General features: G+C 37.2%; 4 protein-coding genes across 10 annotated transcripts; 2 read left to right on the top strand and 2 right to left on the bottom strand.

Moving 5' to 3' along the window:
* Nucleotides 1-37: 37 nt before the first annotated feature.
* Sws (patatin like phospholipase domain containing sws) lies at nt 38-9135 on the top strand. 4 transcript variants are annotated; one of them, XM_071770609.1, is made up of 16 exons: nt 38-312; nt 984-1385; nt 1466-1885; nt 1993-2297; nt 2421-2775; nt 2882-3175; nt 3400-3779; nt 3913-4081; nt 4308-4688; nt 4837-5112; nt 5367-5553; nt 6612-6728; nt 7171-7287; nt 7601-7921; nt 8103-8398; nt 8740-9135. In XM_071770609.1, the coding sequence occupies exons 1-16, from the start codon at nt 307-309 to the stop codon at nt 8839-8841; spliced, it is 4128 nt and encodes a 1375-aa protein (XP_071626710.1). In that variant the 5' UTR covers nt 38-306; the 3' UTR covers nt 8842-9135. The 4 variants fall into 4 exon arrangements, with proteins under 4 accessions (XP_071626710.1, XP_071626709.1, XP_071626712.1 ...); XM_071770608.1 differs by lacking the exon at nt 38-312 and adding an exon at nt 341-661; XM_071770611.1 differs by lacking the exons at nt 38-312; nt 6612-6728 and adding an exon at nt 341-661.
* On the bottom strand, nt 8631-12969 carry Fpgs1 (Folylpolyglutamate synthase 1). 2 transcript variants are annotated; one of them, XM_071770624.1, is made up of 4 exons: nt 12793-12969; nt 11347-11567; nt 10795-10913; nt 8631-10592 (listed from the first exon to the last, which is right to left on the bottom strand). In XM_071770624.1, exons 2-4 carry the CDS (start codon nt 11419-11421, stop codon nt 9260-9262), a joined length of 1527 nt encoding a protein of 508 aa, XP_071626725.1. In that variant the 5' UTR covers nt 11422-11567; nt 12793-12969; the 3' UTR covers nt 8631-9259. The 2 variants fall into 2 exon arrangements, with proteins under 2 accessions (XP_071626725.1, XP_071626726.1); XM_071770625.1 differs by lacking the exon at nt 12793-12969 and adding an exon at nt 11944-12067.
* Nucleotides 12970-14921: 1952 nt separating this feature from the next.
* Nucleotides 14922-18882, top strand: LOC139809066 (E3 ubiquitin-protein ligase RNF14-like). 2 transcript variants are annotated; one of them, XM_071771686.1, is made up of 5 exons: nt 14922-15126; nt 16670-16738; nt 16822-17829; nt 17947-18111; nt 18222-18882. In XM_071771686.1, exons 3-5 carry the CDS (start codon nt 16849-16851, stop codon nt 18489-18491), a joined length of 1416 nt encoding a protein of 471 aa, XP_071627787.1. In that variant the 5' UTR covers nt 14922-15126; nt 16670-16738; nt 16822-16848; the 3' UTR covers nt 18492-18882. The 2 variants fall into 2 exon arrangements, with proteins under 2 accessions (XP_071627787.1, XP_071627788.1); XM_071771687.1 differs by lacking the exon at nt 16670-16738.
* LOC139809068 (protein SLC31A2) lies at nt 18792-20757 on the bottom strand. 2 transcript variants are annotated; one of them, XM_071771689.1, is made up of 4 exons: nt 20385-20757; nt 20039-20298; nt 19151-19377; nt 18792-19084 (listed from the first exon to the last, which is right to left on the bottom strand). In XM_071771689.1, exons 2-4 carry the CDS (start codon nt 20296-20298, stop codon nt 18981-18983), a joined length of 591 nt encoding a protein of 196 aa, XP_071627790.1. In that variant the 5' UTR covers nt 20385-20757; the 3' UTR covers nt 18792-18980. The 2 variants fall into 2 exon arrangements, with proteins under 2 accessions (XP_071627790.1, XP_071627791.1); XM_071771690.1 differs by having other exon boundaries at nt 20394-20757.
* Between the last annotated feature and the right edge of the window lie 80 nt (nt 20758-20837).

The following is a 20837-nucleotide window of genomic DNA, read 5'->3' as shown; positions in this document are numbered from 1 at the left end:
CGTCGACTCGTGACGTTCGCCCGCACAGTCGTCGAGGTGCGTTTGTCCCAACATGAATTATTTTAAATCAACAATCGATCTCGCAGCTCGCTGAGCTCGCAGCCGCGCGGACAAAATGGCGCTGGATGACTCGGGCGAAGTGTCAAAGGTCGTTTACTCGCGAGATAAATAATTAATCTTTCGTTTCCGACGGGCTCGATTAGCCGATCGCGTTTCGTGCTCGCCGACCGCATGCGGTCCCGATCGTGACACATCCTGTCCCGAGTGGATTTTTCAGCGGAGAGGGAGACATGAGTACCCACTATTATGGAGGTTGTGTATATTTACTGCCTTGATACTTAATTCCCATTCACCGCTAGATTTCCGTTGATCTATATACGATTTTCCACACGGCACGCTGCGCGTAGTCGTGTTTATTTACGTCAATCTCGAAAGTCACTGACAATCGCAACCTAATTTTTATTATGTTACGGAGATCAGAGACGTAACCTAAGAAGATGCCAAGTGTCATTGGTGTCATTAGTCCGTAGACTTCGAGGAAGTTCATATTTCTTTTTTTTTTTTGTACGAGAAAGTTATATCACTGAGTTGACATTATTGCGTTATACATTGCGTAACTTATAACACGTCATAAATTCTAAAACAACGACACATGTCGATGGTAATTATTTTGTGAATATTTATTATAAATGTCATTATCTTTCATATCTATCCCGTGTATAAAATATTTTTTATTTTTGAGGATAGATTGAAATTTGTATAATCTAGTCGGTAATATAATTTTCATGATAAAAATCAGAATTCTTTTTTGAGCAAGAATCTAACTGGCGTAATAAGAAATTAACAATGGATTTTAGTTGACATTTTCCATTGTTTATCCGTTGATCATAGCACATGGAAAAAATATATCTTGTATTTTTACTTAGGAAAATAATATATGTATTTTTGAGATGTATTAATGATAGAATGTGTGTTAAACACAGGTGATAGAATTATTTAATAAGTTCAACGAGAGCCTGGGATCATACATATTTTCAAGATGGATTGGGAGGTTCATAGAGGAATATCAAACGTCGAGGACGATTTTCATCATTGCCACAATTTTACTCCTTATTTTTTTAATTGCGTCGATCTTCGTGGTACGAAAATGGAAGAACAAAGAATTTTTGCCGGAGGTGAAAGAGTTTGTTGGAGTGGGCACTGGGAAGCCGAGGTTCAGGAAGAGAGACAAGGTTCTCTTTTACGGCAGAAAGATGTTGCGCAAAGTAAAGTCCATTGGTGGTCAGGTACACCCCACTGGACAAGGGAAGAAGAGGCGAGCGGTCATGAGATTTGCTCGTCGATTGTTACAACTTAAGAAGGACACTGCCCCGCAACAACTCAAGGTATATTTCGCGATAATTAACCAACGATTATTGATATATGTTTATGTGATATATATCTAAGCAAATTATTTAATTTCAAGGTGTTGGAGCCGCCGGCTGAATATCTGGAGGAAGATCTGGGGCCTGGCGAGCGAGTACCACCAGATGCTCTGTACATGTTGCAAAGTATTAGAGTTTTTGGCCACTTTGAAAAACCTGTATTCCTGAAATTATGCAAGTACACGGAAATCATGACCCTACCTGCTGGCAGTACATTGTTCAAAATCGGAGACCCCGACGAGAACTTATTTATAGTACAGCAGGGTTTAGTCAATGTATATATCACTGGACCCGATGGCTCTCAAATATCGTTAAAAGTGGTAAAAACAGGCGAGTCCGTTACCAGTCTTCTTAGCTTTACTGATGTACTTACCGGGCATACAAGTACATACAAAACTGTATCGGCAAGAGCTGTAGAAGATTCTGTTGTAGTAAAGTTACCAATGAGCGCATTTCAAGAAGTAAGTTTTATACATTTATGCCTATCTTATATTCTCTTTCAGTATTATGTTATACTATATAAAAATAAAATATTGATATTTCATGAACAATGTTGATATTATTTCAGGTGTTTCAAGATTATCCTGATGCCTTTGTTCGAGTTATCCAGGTCATTATGGTACGGTTGCAGAGAGTTACCTTCACTGCTCTGCATCAATATCTCGGCCTTTCCGCGGAATTAGTCAATCAGGGATCGCACAAGAAGAAACAGAGTCCGTTTTCCGGTTCGCCGGTACGATCAAGAACCAGAGAGAACTTTGCCTCGCAAAACGTCGAGGGTATATACAGTACGTCGGAAGTGCACGATACCAGCGACGTTTCTCAACGTGATGCACTTAATTCAAGCATTTCTCAACCTGTGCCCATCCGACGGTAAGAAATTTTTTAACTGAAATATATTAATTATATCTCTTTAATTTAATATATTAAATAAATTAAGCAAATTTTGTTAAAGTAATCAGACTAATTATTTGGAATTACTTTGTCACTTGACAGGAAGAGCAATGTCGATTGGAAAAACTTGCAAATGGGTAATCAAAGTTCGGCAGAGATGGTACCAGAATGCGACTCTCACTGGGCAACACCACCTCACGCGGCAATGTCTCAGTCCACACACGGATCACATCCAGAATCCACTCATTCGGGAAGTACTTATTCCGGTAAAAAACGCCAGGTCAACGAAGCGGCGCAGCAACAGCAACAACAGCTGGATGAAGCGCAGCTGGTACAGATAGCCACTGACGCGTTCGTTCGTGAACTTGGCATAGAGGACGAGACGGTGCTCAAAGACAAAGTGGAGATCAGGGAAGTGCCGGCTGGTACTTATCTGATGAAAGAAGAATCTCATAAGGTTTGTCATTTTGCATTTGTCAAATATAAGCTGTATGTTGCGTATAAAAGGAAAGGATTATTTTTTATAAATGCAGAAATATTACCAAAATTTAATTGCGTTATAGGATGTCGCACTCGTATACGTGCTTTCGGGCTCGCTGATAGTAAGCCAACGCGTATCGGAAGGTCGAGACGCAGGCCAAGAAGTGCATATGTTTAGCGCTCATCAGGGTGAAATTGTCGGTGGTTTAGCAGTGCTAACCGGCGAACCATCTTTTTACACAATTAGAGCGAAGCATTCTAGCCGTATCGCGTTGCTCAGTAAATTGACGTTCTTCGCTGTCATGCGGGAACAACCTACAGTCGTGTTGCACGTGGCACATACCGTCGTTCGCAGATTAAGCCCTTTCGTGAGACAGGTAAGAATCTGAAAAAAAAACTTATTAAAAAAGAGGAATTTCTAATACATTATTACAAGAGAGAGAAGTCTTCGGTTGAGTTGAATCTTTGTAGCCTAATATTTTGTGTGAATTTATACTTTTTTCCACTTAACAAACTGCGCGTCGATTATTTGTTGGTCTTGAAGCACAAGTTTTTATTGGAACAATATATTCGCATAATTATATTACTGTTTCTTGGACAGGTGGATTTCGCTCTCGACTGGTTGTTCCTTGAAAGCGGACGGGCCGTTTACAGACAAGGGGATGAATCGGATTCGACATTCATTGTGTTGAGCGGACGATTGCGGTCGGTAATCACTTACAAAAACGGCAAAAAAGAACCGGTAGCAGAATACGGAAAAGGTGATTTGGTAGGAATCGTAGAGATGGTCACGCAGACTCCGAGATCGACGACAGTCATGGCAGTCCGGGATTCCGAGCTGGCGAAGCTACCGGAAGGTTTATTCAACGTGATCAAACTCAGATATCCAATTGTCGTCACGAGATTAATCAATCTTCTCGGTCATCGCATACTCGGCACCTGGCAACAAGCACATACGAAAAACGGCAGCAATGATACGCAGTAAATATAATTATTGATTATCGATATATTAAACAATTGATCAGATCATTATTGTTACATAAATCAAATGTTTTGTGTTTATAATGTTATTAGTGCGAATTTATTTTTTAATTAGAGAAATGTTATTTTACAGACGAGCCGCAGCAACGGTTGATGCTAGACCCGCACAAGTAAACTTTTCGACTGTTGCCATAGTGCCGGTGTCGGATGATGTACCATTGACTTCCTTTACTTACGAATTATATCATTCTTTATGTGCCATTGGACCCTGTCTTCGTTTAACGTCAGATGTCGTAAGAAAGGTACTGTATTGCAATTGCGAATCTTGGTTATTCTAATATTTAATCTTGATATAAATTAACACCGCTCACGTATTATACATATAGCATAACTTAATTCTCTTTAATTTATTTATTATTTTTTAAATTTAATCATTTCATAATAAAAAAGATGATTAAATATTAAGTCTATTAATTTCTCGGAAACAATTAATAACATATTAATCATCAATTTTATTTTTTGTTACAGACTTTAGGAACGACCATCATGGAACCTGCAAACGAATACCGATTAACTTCCTGGCTTGCACAGCAGGAAGATCAGCACAGAATCTCTTTGTATCAATGTGATTCGAGTTACACGCTATGGACTCAGCGATGCGCGAGACAGGCTGATTGCATTCTTATCGTTGGTCTGGGCGATCGAGCGCCATCGATTGGTCGAACGGAACGTGAGATAGAACGGCTAGTAATGCGAACGCAGAAAGAACTGGTGCTATTACACAAGGAACAGAATGGTCAACGACCAACGAACACCGTTCAGTGGTTGAACATGAGATCATGGGTATCCAGCCATCATCACATCCAGTGTCCGAAGCGGATGTTCGCCAGAAGATCGCTGTACAGAATTGTAAGTAACGATGAACCAGGAATTCTGAATTGCTTACGATCTACTTTATTTTATTTGTTATTAGTAAAAAAAATTTATTTTGCGAATATTAATGAGAGAAAAGTGTAACTACACTTTAAAGTCTAATCTAAAATATGTCGTATCGCAGAATGAATTATACTCCAAAGTGCTCACGTCCGAGCCGAACGTACACAGCGATTTCAGTAGACTAGCGCGATGGTTGACCGGCACGTCGGTCGGTCTCGTCCTGGGTGGAGGTGGTGCAAGAGGCGCTGCTCATGTGGGCATGGTGAAGGCCATCATCGAGGCAGGTATACCCATAGATATGGTTGGTGGTGTCAGCATCGGCGCCTTTATGGGTGCGCTGTGGTGCATGGAAAAGAACATTACCACTACCACACAAAAGGCTAGAGAGTGGTCTAAGGTGAGACAAAATAGATTTCGCGACTTCTATCGCTCTGTACTTTGGATTCTCTTATCACATTTCTAAAGCACAATATGTAAATCTGTAGAATTATAATCTTCTTTAATTCTAATCGTCTTCTTTCAAATTATAAAATATAGAGATTTTATCTAAATTTATTTCTCTCTTATCTTAATAATTGCTTTTAAATCCTTACCGTCGAATCGTGAAATGTTCATAATAATGTAAAATAAAATATCTCTGTGTGTTGGCAGCAAATGACGCAATGGTGGCGGCAGATTATGGACTTGACTTATCCGATGACTTCGATGTTCTCCGGTAAAGATTTTAACAAAACGATACAGCAGACTTTCGGCGACACATATATAGAGGATTTGTGGCTCCCATACTTCACTATAACCACAGACATCACGGACTCCTGTATGCGCACGCATAGACACGGTCTGTAAAAATATATAGTACTTTGCATTTTTTAATTCTAAATTGACAAAGCTTCTAGTTTGATTTACTTTTCGTACATTCAGCCATTGATGTTCACACGCATTTTTGATTTTTAAATATAAAATTGTACGATAAATAAGATTGTTATTCATATGATAATTTTTTTTAATGATTTCAAGGATTTTGCAAGTTTAATTTAATGAATTTTCCAGAAATATAACTAGAAGCTTTGATATGTTATTGAGAATACTTGCAATATATCCAAAGTGATGAAAGTGATGAATCAAAAAGTAAATACGTAAGAGATGCGTTTCATTTTATAGATAATATCTAAAACTACTTGCAATCAGCAATCGGTTTTAGATGTCTGTATTAAAAATGGAAACATGAAAAATTGTTCTTACTTGATTCACACTAACAGCTTTGTCGTGGCATGTAGATTTTTTTGGTTTTAAATTTTGTGCATATTAGCATTAGTAGAAGCTTTACGAGCGGGAGTGAGCTTTTTGGATAACCATTGTTGACGTACTCTCCGTTTAATGCAGATTTTAAAGAGAAAAGCGAATGAGGCATATTTTTATTTTCACTCGAATGTATAAAAATTATAAATTGATGTGCATATACTTCCTGTATGCTTACTACTGACAATGAATTATGATATCGAAAAAAAATACGATATTACTCAATCTATTAAAAACTACTATTTAAAAATTCGTATGCAAAGCATAATATGCTATTAACTTTTTTAAACAAAACTGGAAAAAAATGTTTAATGTGACTAGAACGTTTAAATGGATGTCTGATCTGAAGAGATTTACCGTTGTTAAAATTCTTTTTAATCCATGTTTTTAATTAATCATCACTGTTGGTGGCGGTTTTAGTCAATTAATTTTGATTAATGATTGGTCTTTCTCGTTACACACACACATACACATATTCGCACAGAAAGAGAAAGTTTGATTAATTGCGGTTAGTACAACTTAAGAATACAGGAAGTACTTCAGATAATGTATACGGGTAAATGCAGGATATTAAAGAGAATGATTCGTCGTCTTTAGGATCGCTGTGGCGGTACATTCGGGCCTCGATGTCATTGTCTGGTTATATGCCACCCATGTGTGACCCCGTTGATGGCCATCTCCTTCTCGACGGCGGGTACGTCAATAACCTTCCAGGTAATCCAGATCGCACTGATAAACGGTTACAATTTTCGCACAGTCAATAGAACCTAAAGGAAAACATTTATAACGCTAATAATGGTGTCAAGATAATATGAAATTTATTTAGGAGGTTCCGCTGGGAATTTATACATTTTATCTTAATAGCAAATTTATTTAAGTCTCAAAGTTTACATAAATTATATAATTTAGCAATTTATCTGAAAGTATTGATTGTATTTATTTTACAACAAGTTACTAGTACTTCTTTGAAATTCAAACACGCTGACTGTCTAATTTTAGTTGGACTCTGTATCATTTCATATTTACCTTGGCACGATGTTGAAGATTTATTTATGAGTGTTACTGAAATAAAATTATGAAATCACGAGAAACGTCAAGCTCACTCCCGTTGATAAAAGATGCAGTTATCGAATTCTGAATAGTTAAGTCCGCTTAGGTTTACTATGGAAATATATTCGCGGCAGTATGACTATCGCGGGGGTCTTTCCTCCGATTTGCGATCCTCTTGATGGGCATCTTTTGGTCGACGGGTGTTATGTTAATAACGTGCCAGGTATTCGTCTTTTCTATCCTTTACGTTTAGTCCTGATTTTAATTTCTCAATGATCTCTTGATACTTTTACTTTTATGTACAGGCAGTATACTCCTGAAATTTGTTAGAGAAATCCAGCATGATATAAAATAAATCTAGAAATATATAAGTGATATATCTAAAAGAAATAAAAATACAATTCCGTGAACAAAATCACGATGTATAATATACGTAAATTCTATATTTTTTTTATAAGTTAAATCTTCTATAAAGTAGAGACAACGAATTGATGTTAACGTTCTCGATTCATGCATTCTCTCTGTTTCCGTTCAAGCTGACGAAATGTTGCGGCAAGGAGCGCATCACATTCTGGCCATCGACGTCGGCTCACAGGACGACACAGACTTAACGAATTACGGAGACTCGTTGTCCGGTTGGTGGTTATTGTGGAAGCGGTGGAATCCATTTGCCACACCTGTGAAAGTGCCAAATCTACCGGATATCCAGTCCAGGCTGGCGTACGTGAGCTGCGTGCGCCAGCTGGAGGAGGTGAAGAGTTCAGATTATTGCGAGTATATCAGGCCGCCGATCGACAAGTACAAGACCCTCCAATTTGCCAATTTCGACGAGATCAAGGACGTGGGATACCAACACGGTGAGAATATGTCTGTTAACATTTAATGTTAAGCCCAAATCCGTTGTAAAGAATTGTAAATCGACGCTAATAGAAATCATAAAGCATATGTTATATTGAAAATTTCTTATTAATGAGTAATGAAACATTGCATATATTTAAACACATTTGTAGGACTGAAATGAATCGTATTTTTTTTCAGGGAAAACGTATTTCGAAGGTCAATCAAAAGCCGGAGTTCTGCCTCGATTCAACGCGGATCGAGAAATTGCGAGAGCTTTGCGAGCGAAGTATCAAGCGGATAATCAACAGTCACCCTCTTCATACACTTTCACCGATCTCGCACAAATGGTGTGCAAAGTTTCGCGTGGTAGCCGATACATCGATCTCGATATAGATTCAGATTCGGACGAGCTGGAGGAGTACGAGGCGGACTTGGAAGAAGATGCGCAAGAAGTAGGATACGCGTCTGAACCCACTGCCGGTATTTTAGATCAGGCAAGTTATATCTTTTATTCTTCTATGTTATATTAATCTGAGTTTTTGTATGACTAAAAATGATAAAGATTGATCAAGAAGACATATACTTCACTTTTTTCTATTTTAATTTTTTATTAGAAAAAACTAGTCGATTTTAGTTGTTAAAATCACCCTGCGCATCAATTATGAATTATAGGAAAGATACCTGAAATTTTGATTAAGCATCGTATATTATAAATACAGTTTAAAATAAGGTTAAAATATATATTTACCTTTTATATTGTATTACAAAATAGTAAACATTTGTATTAAATTCCTTCGCGATAATGTACAATTATAACTATTTTAATTTATTTCAGAGCCCTGAGGATAATCGCCTGAGACGAAGAACTGGCGTTTCACTTAGTCTGTCTGACACGGAGGCGGAGTCAGAACTAGAGTACCATCCAAAGATTTTTTGAATACCTGTTTTACAATTATCGCGATATCGTATATACTCGTTCAATGGAATAAATTCAACACAAACACATAACGTTACAAGTCGGATGCACTGTGAGCGACCTACATCGAAGTACAAAAACAATTATTGCAAATATATGATCACGGGAACGTCGCTCTGAAATTATGCCACAATGCGATACGTATCGCTTTAACATAAGTAATTAATACGATTATTGTTACTATTAATATTATGTTAAATATAATTCTACGATTTGTAAAAAAAAGTTGTTTTTTTTTTTTGCTATTTCAATGTCCTATCATGTTTCTTGCTTATATATTGATATTTATCACATCTCGTATTTCTCATCACAAATTATTTCGCCATGGTTACACAAGCATCTTAACACAAATCGAATTTTTATCTTATTTTACATTTCATTAAAAATCACTGGTCATCGTCAAGTTGGGATCCAAGATAGCCAATACCGCGCCAACCATATGTAAGGATCCCGTTACAAGTACTTCTACTTTATCGTGACTGTCTGTTCGCGACGATACATGCCTCTTAATGTCGTAGATCACTTCAGCAACGCTACTCTTCAATATCGAACTCTCGGTCTCGCCCCACAGCTCGCGGTGTTTCTTGCATTTCTTTTTCTGCTCGTCGATTAGCACGTAATTCGATAAATCTTCCACACTGGTCACGCCGGTATAATTTGGAGCGAAGTAAACTCTATCGAAGTTCAATGGTTTTAGCAGGTTTAATAATTTAAGAGAATTCCGGTCGCCACTGGTATTGAATATTAGGAACTTATTGGAGGTTTCTCGGCTGACTCTTTTGAACCACAATACACAATTAACGATACTCTCGATTGTGTGAGCACCATCCAGAAAGAAATCCGCCACACTGGTCTCCAGAATCTGCGTACGACCAGGCCATTTGCAGTTTGCCAATGCTGTCGCGAATTTATTTAAAGAAACGATTTGTGACATATCCTTACCGCTTAGAGAATTGTAAACACTATTGATGTATTCGTCTTTTACAATGGACCGGTCGCTACGCAATTTCATCCACTCGAGTGCCATGCTGACCGCCAGTAAAGCATTCTGATACAGCACGTCACTGACGTCGATGCCTGATGTCAACAAGAAAACATCGTTCCAATCTCGATCTTGGATCGTGGAAACTACTCGCAACTCGCGGCATCTTCTCTCTATGGCTCGCTTCTGTAGAACGCGCATCGCTGACTCCGGTTGCTGCACCGTGAAAGCTGCCGCATGCGGTTTGAAGATTCCCGACTTCTGGTGAGCGATCTCTTCCAGAGTGTCGCCCAGTAGCGAAGTGTGCTCCAGACCCAGGCTCGTCACACCGACGCAAACCGGATTCCGCAGGATATTGGTGGAATCCAGTTCGCCGCCGATTCCAACCTCGATGATCGCTACGTCAACATTTGCCTCCAGGAACACGTGGAACATGAGAATCGTCAGGAACTTGAAGTAAGTCGGCATGTCGGACTCGTGTTCTCGTTTTTGCTCCAGACGTCGATACACGGTCCAGAAGGAACGAGCAAAGTGCGACTGGCTGATGGGCTCGCCATTTAGCCGAATGCGTTCCCGCACGGAGACCAGGTGCGGCGAGCTGAAGAAGCCCGTGCTGAAGCCGTGCTGTCGCAGAATCGCCTCCGTAAACGCACACGTTGTACCCTTACCCTTAGTACCAGCCACATGGATGACGGACAAACTGTCTAATTGTTCCAAAGTGATACCAGACCTGTAATAATAGATTTGAAGTTAATATGGGTTTTTGAAATGATCAAACTTTAATTAAAAAAATTTACATTTAATATATTTTTAAGCAGCATTTCTTAATTGAGAAGAGAAACAAGTAAATTTTATTCAAGTATAAGCAAGATAATCTACTTAAATTTTAATTCAGATTAATAATATTAAAATACTGATGACTTCGTTATTACCGGAGTAAATATTTTTCTGTCTCCTTCAATTTTGCAGGATTATTTGCGCCTTGCTTCTTAACTGATTGCAAATAAGCAGCGTTGCTTTGTAGACTAAGGTTTAACGCTTTTATGGCTTCCTGCAAAAAATAATATATGTATATAGCTATTTATATGTGAACTTTCTATACATGTCACATTACTCATATAACTTAAGACTTATAACTTTTTTTCTTGAAAAGAAATTCTTTAATTACAATAATATTTCTCTACTATGTAGAGCAACACAAGCATATGCCTACTAATTTTAAATAGTCAACATAAATCAAGAGAACACAAATTTAATAAAATTAAATAATACAACTATTACATCAATTTAAATGATACAACTAAATGTTGAATATCTTCTAAATCAAACTGTCTCAGATTTTGAAGCGTTAGTCGCCACCAAAATAAACTGTCCTTTATTCATTATAGTGAAAATATTCCAGATTTTTTTCAATGAATATAGTAAATTGGAAGACAACAGAAAATTCTGAAATAACAAAAAAGACGATTGGCGAATGTGTTTACCTCGTAGGACCCATTAATATAGACGGAACGGCCCACAAATCCATTGTGCGTCATTCTCCTCAATAAAGTAATCATCGAGATCCACTTGTTACGCAATCGTAACAAGAACCGATAGTGGCTAGCCTTTTTTTTATCTTTCTTACGTGTCAAAGTTCGAGTCAAAATTATTTATTTGGTATTTAACACAATAATTTATTAATAATCAGCGTATGTATCCATATCTAAAAAATAAAATTAAATTAAAAAGCAATTATACCAGTATCGAAAATATAATTGATGTTGAGAACATCTTCATTGCGCAATGTATATAATAAAATACTATAATATACATTATAATAAATGTTTAACATGTTATAATAAAAATGCAGTTAAAATTTATATTTATAAAGGTATTTAAAGAAATTAAAAATATTAAAAGAAAATTAAAGAAAACAGAAATTAATAAATGTTAAAAAATTCTGTCGAAACTTAATAAAAATCGGATAAATAAAAGAATTAGAAATTATAATTTCTCGTTGTAATTTACAGTCGAGTATGTTTTAATTCATAAATTTTTAATCTGTGCCAAGACATATTCACATGTTTTCAATATCGAACCTCCGTATATTTTAGACAACGAATTGTATAACTAGAAATTTTGCAGGTTTGCCGGTTGAATTAATCGCTAGTTAAGTTAACTGAAGTCTGATGGAAGTCATCCTAATCACCGACTAAATTAATGAGAGCCGTCTCTTATTACAAAGACCAAAATAAAGGTGAAATTTCATGGGCAGTGAAAAGCAGCAGCAGATCGTACTGATTGGCTACAAAATAGAGAGGTTCTCGAGTTTCTATAACTTCTCTATTTTGTAGCCAATCAGTACGATCTGCTGCTGACGCCGTTAACTATAAATGTTTTTTAGTGGGTACTTTGAAAACTAAAAAAATTAATAAATCAATAAATAAATACATATATAAAAAATAAAAAGAGGAGAAATAAAAGGAGTACAGTTTAAAGTTTAACTTTGTTAGGGTTTTCAGGTCGCACATGTGAACATTACTTTAATTTACTCAAATTATATATTTTTGCGTATATATTAGGGGGACGCGTCTCCCTCGTAACGGGAATTATGGAATACGGGAATTATAATCGCGAACTAAATGGAAAGTTAAACGAAACAAGTTTTTAAAGAAATTGCGCCGTATTAGTCCAGCCAACAACGTGTAAAATGGAGTACACGCACATGGCAGCGTAACGTTAGTCACGATCAGTTGCATAGTAATACCGCGTGATGTTTTTATTTTGTGAATTAAATCCTGCCACATGCGTTGGAGCAGTTAACATGCAATTAATTAAATATTTCTCTATTCTGCTCTGCTCTTTCTACTTCGCCATGCTAATGGTGTTATCGCATGTGCAAAACACATTATGATACATTCACTAACACGTATTGAATTTCTATTTACCAAAGAAAAAAGCGTAGCCGCGCAGCAAATGCTCCTACGTCGCACTCGGAGTCTACTGAGCAAGTGTCGAAATCTGAGGCTCGTCTGGCCCTTTCCGCCCTTTTCTCGAAATCATCCCTCAAAGCACTATACGCTCTCAAGCCTAGTGCGCGCGCTGCGTTCTCTCATATATCACGATGGCAAGGTTAGCCGAGTGCACGTTAAAATTGAATAAATTACTAGAACGCGCAACACAGCGAGTTCTAATGGCTTCTGCACACAGAACGCGGAAACGCTTGCCGCGCGGCAAGAAGCGACGCGGTAGCCAATCAACGCCCGTAAGAACCAAAAGTTTATTGGCTACCGCGTTGCTTCTTGCCGCGCGGCAAGCGTTTCCACGTCAAGTGTGCAGAAGCCAAAAGTTCTAATAATTTATTCGAAATAATTACGAGTAGAGATCAGCGATTGGATAACATGTAAATTACTGGGAAATGCGACGCGTCGATTGGTGCATCTCTAGTGATTTTTGCTAAATCGATTCACAGTGACCAAACCTTTGACAGGGTCTGTTTTCTATTGCTGAACTGGCTGCACTAGTTCAGAATTTATCTTTTTTACTCCACACTGGAAGGAAAAAGATAAACCTTGAACTTAGTACAGCCAGTTCAGCAATAGGGCCGGTCTACAATGGGTGCCGTAACTGTCGTAAGTCGTAAGAAATTGACCAATCACAGTCGAATTTGAGGAGAATAATCAACTAGTAATTGGTCAATTTCTTACGACTCACGATTTACGACAGTTACAACTTCCATTGTAGACCGGCCCATAAAAAAACAGACCCATTAGTCAAAGGATCAAACTCTGTCTGAGGGCCACTTCGGCCAAGCTTTGATTAACTTAATCGTTGATTAGTCAATTGGAAATGACCAATCGCATTTGTCAATCTGCTTAATGAGCAAATGCGATTGGTCATTTCCGGAGCTTGGTCGAAGTGGCCCTCCGACAAAGTTTGAGCCTTTGACTAAGGCTGAGTTTCCACTGAGCGCGTCACGCTTCGCGTCATCACGAGTTAACCAATCAAATTATCCCATTTTGATACCGTCACAAGTAATGTAATAAAATGGGATGTTTTAATTGGTTAACTTAGATGACGCGACGCGTGACGCGGTCAGTGGAAACTCAGCCTAAGTCCCAGTCAGTCTCAGTCTACAATAGGTGTTTTAACCCCTAAGCCCTAAGAAATTAACCAATCACAGTTGAATTTGAAGAGAATAATTGACTGTGATTGGTCAATTTCTTAGGGCTTAGGGCTTAAAACGCCTATTGTATATGGGCACTAATGGGTTTGTTTTTTTATGGGCCGGTCTACAATGGATGTCGTAACTGTCGTAAATCGTGAGTCGTAAGAAATTAACCAATCACTAGTTGATTATTCTCCTCAAATTCGACTGTGATTGGTCAATTTCTTACGACTTACGACAGTTACGGCATCCATTGTAGACCGGCCCTATTGCTGAACTGGCTGTACTAAATTCAAGGTTTATCTTTTTCCTTCCAGTGTGGAGTAAAAAAGATAAATTCTGAACTAGTGCATCCGAGTGCAGCCAGTTCAGCAATAGAAAACAGACCCTGTCAAAGGTTTGGTCACTGTGAATCGATTTAGCAAAAATCACTAGAGATGGACCAATCGACGCGTCGCATTTCCCAGTAATTTACATGTTATCCAATCGCTGATCTCTACTCGTAATTATTTCGGATAAATTATTAGAACTTTTGGCTTCTGCACACTTGACGTGGAAACGCTTGCCGCGCGGCAAAAAGCAACGCGGTAGCCAATAAACTTTTGGTTCTTACGGAAAAGCAACACGTTGATTGGCTACCGCGTCGCTGTGCAGAAGCCATTAGAACTCGCTGTGTTGCGCGTTCTAGTAATTTATTCAATTTTAAAGCGGGAAACACTTCTGCACAAGGCATAATGCGTAAAGCATAAGAAAATTGATTGGTTCATACACATATGCATAAGGAAATAGACCAATCAGATGCTTACGTAACACCTATTGTAGACGGGCACTTATGCGTTATGCAAGCTGTGTTCCCCGCTTTAACGTGCACCCGTCTGACCCCGGCCACAGTATATAACTGTGCCCCGGCCTTCGTGATACGAGAGATCGATGCGCGCGCTCTAGCTCTAGGCTTGAGAGCGTATCGTACAATGCTTTGAGTCTTGAGGAATAATTTCGAGAAAAGGGCGGAAAGAGCCAGACAAGCCTCAGATTTCGAGTATTTCGACACTTGCTCAGTAGACTCCGAGTGCGACGTAGGAGCATTTGCTGTGCGGCTACGCTTTTTCCTTCGGTAAATAGAAATTCGATACGTGTTAGTGAATGTATCGTGTTGCACATGCGATAACACCATTGGCATGGCGAAGTAGAAAGAGCAGAGAAACAGAATACAGAAATATTTAATTAATTGCACGTTAACTGCTCCAACGCATATGGCAGGATTTAACTCACAAAATAAAAACATCACGCGGTATTACCATGCAACTGATCGTGACTAACGTTACGTTAGCGTTAAACTTTACGTTACTGCCATGTGCGTCTACTCCATTACACGGTGCTGAACTAATACGACGCAATTTCTTTAAAAACTTGTTTCGTTTAACTTTCCAAAAATATAATTTCGAGTAAATTAAAGTAATGTTTACATGTACGACCTGAAAGCCCTAACAAGTTGAACTTTAAACTGTATACTTCTTTTATTTCTCCTTTTTTGTTTCTTATATATGTATTTATTTATTTATTTAGTTTTTAAAATCCCTTCCCCCCCAAAAACATTTATAATTAACGGCGCCAGGAATAACGATGAATAAAAAAAATCTGCTAATAAAATTAGGCCGTAGTTTCATCATTTGGATACCCACGTGTGTCCTCTTACGACCGATTTTTTTTTATTCATATACATTACAATACGTCATTAGGGTCATAATCCAAGTACAGAATGGTATTCGTGATTAAATTCCTTTTTTCAAATTGTTTCTTATTTTTCGTTAAGTTCCCTGTTGAAGTTCCTGCGGATATAATTAATTAATACAACGATTAGGAATTAGTAAGATTCTAAATGCTCCTCTCTCCGCGCCATCTATATCTTATTTTGATCTTTGTAATAAGAGACGGCTCTTTAAATTACAACGAGAAATTATAATTTCTAATTCTCTTATTTATCCGATTTTTATTAAGTTTCACCACAATTTTTTAACATTTATTAATTTCTGTTTTTTTTTTTTAATTTTCTTTTAATATTTTTATTTTTTTAATATCTTTATAAATATGAATTTTAACTGCATTTTTATTATAACATTTATTATAATGTATGTTATAGTATTTTATTATATACATTGCGCAATGAAGTTTTCAACATCAATTATATTTTCGATACTGGTATAATTGCTTTTTAATTTTATTCCATTTTTTAGATATGGATACATACGTTGATTATTAATTAATTATTGTGTTAAATACCAAATAAATAAATTTTTTAAAATTATTATTACTGTGCAACATACCGTGCCTAAGTGCGCGAATTTCGGCCAATTTTATTATTCTTTAAACACTTATTATTTTAATTACATTTAAAATTATTATGGCCTCGACACATTTTGGTATTAGAATTTTTATCTTAAAATAACTTCGGGAGTCTCTTATTGTCACGCAAAGTCTGTGATATTATATATATGTATATAAACATATATATTTTTAATTACAATTTGTCTTATATATAATTTTCTATTTTTATTCTTATATTATATTAATTTTCCATTTATAAATTTTAAGCTTGTATCTGTAATAAGTTGTATCTGGAACACATTTTTTTGTTACTCTGTCTTTTTATGTTATAGATTCAGTAAAAGAATGTAGAATTCCAATTGTAAGAATATAGAATGCAATTCTTATAACTTCTTTAATAGGTTTGTTATTTTTTCTGTATCTATACATATATGAATGCTCTTTGAAAATCAGTTGAACTACATTATATTAATTTGGATTTTAGTAAGATCACATTGATCAAGATAACAAGATGTCTTGTGAGACTGCAAGCAATCTCCAACGACAGGAGGATGAAGTGGCTGTCCTTTCTAGTATCTACGACGAAACAGAGTTCTTCTACACGAAAAGCGAATATATAAAATGCTCGATCACCATATATCCAAAATTTTCTAAAAAACTAGAAATAAAGTTCGATAACGGTAGTCCCTCCGATGTAGCTGTTTCCGACGATAGCATCTTCGTTGAGCACTTGCCGCCAATCAGAATGTACATTAATCTCCCGAATACGTATCCATCTCAGAAGCCACCAAATTTCTGCATCTCCGTTGTCTGGTTGACACCTTGGGACATCTCTTTCATCTGTCAGAAATTAGATGAAATGTGGGAAGAGAACCAGGGTAACGAGGTCATCTTCCTGTGGCTAAGTTTCCTACAAGATGATATTTTCAATTTTTTAAACATACACGAAACGTTAGACGTTTCCTACTTGCATCTAATTCACACGTCACGAGATAATGTCATGTTACGCCTGGTGCAGTTATCCGATCCCAGGGCTCAGAATGGTGCATTGTTATTAGATTTAAAAAGATTATTGATATCTTACAACAAGCAGCAACATAAAGTACAATTTCACAAGAATGTTTATCCTTGTTGCATATGCTTCGAGGAATGCGCAGGACTGAACTGTATAGAATTGGAAAACTGTAAACACATCTACTGTAAAAGTTGCATGGAGAAGCACATACGCATCAACATCATCGAGCGTATTAATGCTATATTGTGTCCGACGATAGATTGCAAACGCAAAATAAGTGACAACGACGTTAAGACTCTCTGTCCAGACTTGTTTTTCCAATACGAAGAGATCATGTTGCGAGTAACATTAGACACTATGGACGATGTAGTGTATTGCCCAAAAATTTCTTGTCAATATCCGGTTATCAGAAACCCGGGCGATGACGCACCGATTTGTCCCATCTGCAAGTATTGTTTCTGCGTCTATTGCCGTAAGGTAAGATGTATCTCAATATTTAAACGCATAAGATACACATTCAAATGTACTATATAAACACATATACATATATATCTACACACATGTCCTATAGTCTATACTTATTTATTCAAACAGTCGTACCACGGACAAGAACCATGCGAAATGACATCGACCGATATTATAAAGCTTATTGACGAATACAAAAACAGCAATATCAAGCAGCAGGCAATGTTGGAGAAGAAATATGGCAAGCGGCAAATGCAAACAATCCAAAAATATCTTACAACTGAGTATCTGCAAGTACGTATGTAATGTAACGATTATATGGAAATTAATGAGTAGATTAAGTAATAAGACTACAATAAGAGTGTATATTATTCCTAATAATGATTATGTGTAACTTTGTTTAGGATAATGCGAAAAGGTGCCCGAAATGCCGTTCTTTCATTAGCAAAACCGAAGGTTGCAACAAAATGACGTGTAGAAATTGCCAATCTTTTTTTTGCTGGCTGTGCAACAATCAGATACACGGATACGAGCACTTCAACAGCGTCGACAGTCCATGTTACGGTCTTTTATTTGAAGGTTTGGAGACGGAGAACGCTATGGATTATGAGAACGCTGTGGATAACTTTATAATGGATAATATAAATCAATTCTTGGAAAATTTCAATGTCTAAATCATAAACTCCGGAAAGTATGGTCTTTGAAGTAATTAGGACCTTAAACTAAAATTATGTTACGCTGATCTTTGTTATTTATATTTTTTGCAAATGAGAATAATGTAAAAAAGGAATTATTGATTGGAATTTTCGATGAATGTATAGCTATATTTTTTAAATATTTTTTCCAAGAAAATGTTAATTTTAATCAATGTTAATGGTTAATATTACGTATATTTGTATACCTATTATAACAAAATAACATTCTTGTATCTGGTATATAGGAATCTAACAAGGATCTTGTATTACTTGTAAATATCATATTATAATAAATCGTATCATATCTTTATATATGTACATATCTTTATACATGTATCTTCGTGATTTATAATAAAACATCTGTGTAAAACGTCCTGCGTATACATACAAATATGTAATGCATGACAATAATAATAATTTATCCTAGATAATCTCAGACTTTCCATTGCTACGTTTGGATGTCAAAACTCACGTATTTCTTGGTACGTGAACTTCGATATTCGCTTCGATGACTAATTGCTCAGCAACGATAGAGACAGCAGATTCGCGTCTCTGTTGATTTGAGATAATATCTAGGAGCGATTACAAAAATAAGGTCAAAGTAGTCGCTTTCTTAGGCTAACATGAAGTTGCGTTACCTTCGCAATTCTTATCACATTCCACAATTGCTTGTTTGCGGTGAAAACGTTGCATGTTTAATTGTACGAGAGTAGGACCGAATATGCAGTATCCAAAGAACGCTCCGATTATGAGGGCGATGGTGATATATGCATTGTACGTCATAACAGTCATCATCAGGATATAACCAAGCGTAGTGTGAAGAGACCAGTGCAACATTTGCAATGTCCATCTCGAGCAGCTTCCACTAAAGGAACATATTTAACATCGAATTAAGATAAAAACGCCTTAGATGCCGCAGGAAGATAAATGTATTATTTAAAATAATAACTAAAATTATAAGTAGTAAAATGCCAATGTAATATGACTAATTTATTTCTCGTTATTATGAAAAATGCTATTATTGTTTCAGGTATATATTGTATTTTGCCTATACAAGATACGAACTCTAGAATAATTATGAAATCGAGTTTTTGTCTTATATTATACTGTCTGCATTTCAGTATACAAAATAGAAAAAAATAATTAGACGTTGAAGAGAGAAACGAGAAAAGATGAAAAGTATACAAAGTTTAGCTACAAAAAATAAATCTAATATTATAAATTACATATACATATAAATTTTGAACGATTTGGGACGTGACTTTGATCAAACTCCAATTAATCGGCGATTGATTGAATCGACAGAAAGTACCTAAAGCAGAATCTCTACATAATTTGTTGTCCCTTTTCTTCCACATGCTAAACAAAAAACTTGCAATTCTATTCACGTTAACAAAATAGTAACAGATATTACTTGATATGTTGAAGACCCCAATTAAGTTAATTACTCGAAGTCACTTGGAGTGTTCAAATAAACACATTTGGCTTATCGCTCTTCAAGGAGAGATAAGAAGACAACAACGTACCATCTTGTGTGAGTTCCAAAGTTCTTCGGTGTCACTCTGGACAGGAGAGACGAACTCTCCGAGGAGGCTGACGTTGTCCTAGGTATGGGCCTAATCGCAGCCTGCTGCAGGTGGATCTGCGAGACCTTCATGGCCTCGTATAGCACTGCGAGGGCGGCCAAGCCCAGGCACGTTGCCACCAGGCCCCATACCGTGGTAACGTTGTATCCTGAAAATAGGAAGCTGCCCAGATCCACGCCGAACCAGTATGACATATGCATCTGCAATAAAGACACGAGTGTTTATTTTTTAGAGTATGCAAGGCACATGAAGGGAACGTCAAAAATTATTTTAAGGTTACACCGACCTTGATTACCTCAATTTCTTCTGGTGCGCCCTCGACTCGCGAGAGACACTCATGACTGATAAGCCGCGCGTATACAAACGCCTACACATTCTATCTGGCCACCTACTACCTAGTCTAACCCTTCCTTAGCTTGTTTACAAATTATGTCCACTTATGTCCACTTATGCGTAACAACTCAGGCACGTGCACTGACATAAACTGCGGGCACTGCGGCGTGCAATCCTCGTTACGGTTGCTAATTCAACACTGAACGACGTTGAACTTCAGTTTAATCGGACTCAGGCACTAGAAGAGCGTTTCTTTCCGAAAAATCAATCTTCTGACATCTGACCCTTACGTGTCCCCCTCCCCCTCCTCGGTTTGCGAGGAAGCACAAGGTCGAGAAGCGACATGCGGAATAACGAGCGAGCCTGATTGGCGCCCATCTGCAGGTTCGACGAATCCTGGGGCTGT

The sequence above is a fragment of the Temnothorax longispinosus genome, chromosome 2, assembly GCF_030848805.1.
Source record: "Temnothorax longispinosus isolate EJ_2023e chromosome 2, Tlon_JGU_v1, whole genome shotgun sequence".
In the NCBI taxonomy this organism is placed as follows: domain Eukaryota; kingdom Metazoa; phylum Arthropoda; class Insecta; order Hymenoptera; family Formicidae; genus Temnothorax; species Temnothorax longispinosus.
This window is presented reverse-complemented; position numbering and strand designations above follow the sequence as displayed.

What these genes read in the sequence shown, in the direction of transcription:
- Sws (XM_071770608.1), top strand. An exon ending in CAATGAGCGCATTTCAAGAA is followed by an intron (nt 1,886 to 1,992) that starts GTAAGTTTTATA and finishes ATATTATTTCAG; the next exon opens with GTGTTTCAAGATTATCCTGA. An exon ending in GGACGTGGGATACCAACACG is followed by an intron (nt 7,922 to 8,102) that starts GTGAGAATATGT and finishes ATTTTTTTTCAG; the next exon opens with GGAAAACGTATTTCGAAGGT.
- LOC139809068 (XM_071771689.1), bottom strand. Translation starts at nt 20,298, where the DNA reads ATGCATATGTCATACTGGTTCGGCGTGGATCTGGGCAGCTTCCTATTT. An exon ending in TTTGGAACTCACACAAGATG is followed by an intron (nt 19,378 to 20,038) that starts GTACGTTGTTGT and finishes ATGTTCCTTTAG; the next exon opens with TGGAAGCTGCTCGAGATGGA. An exon ending in ATGTGATAAGAATTGCGAAG is followed by an intron (nt 19,085 to 19,150) that starts GTAACGCAACTT and finishes AATCGCTCCTAG; the next exon opens with ATATTATCTCAAATCAACAG.
- LOC139809066 (XM_071771687.1), top strand. Translation starts at nt 16,849, where the DNA reads ATGTCTTGTGAGACTGCAAGCAATCTCCAACGACAGGAGGATGAAGTG. An exon ending in TCTGCGTCTATTGCCGTAAG is followed by an intron (nt 17,830 to 17,946) that starts GTAAGATGTATC and finishes TTATTCAAACAG; the next exon opens with TCGTACCACGGACAAGAACC. An exon ending in TTACAACTGAGTATCTGCAA is followed by an intron (nt 18,112 to 18,221) that starts GTACGTATGTAA and finishes AACTTTGTTTAG; the next exon opens with GATAATGCGAAAAGGTGCCC.
- Fpgs1 (XM_071770624.1), bottom strand. Translation starts at nt 11,421, where the DNA reads ATGATTACTTTATTGAGGAGAATGACGCACAATGGATTTGTGGGCCGT. An exon ending in ATATTAATGGGTCCTACGAG is followed by an intron (nt 10,914 to 11,346) that starts GTAAACACATTC and finishes TATTTTTTGCAG; the next exon opens with GAAGCCATAAAAGCGTTAAA. An exon ending in ACAGAAAAATATTTACTCCG is followed by an intron (nt 10,593 to 10,794) that starts GTAATAACGAAG and finishes CTATTATTACAG; the next exon opens with GTCTGGTATCACTTTGGAAC.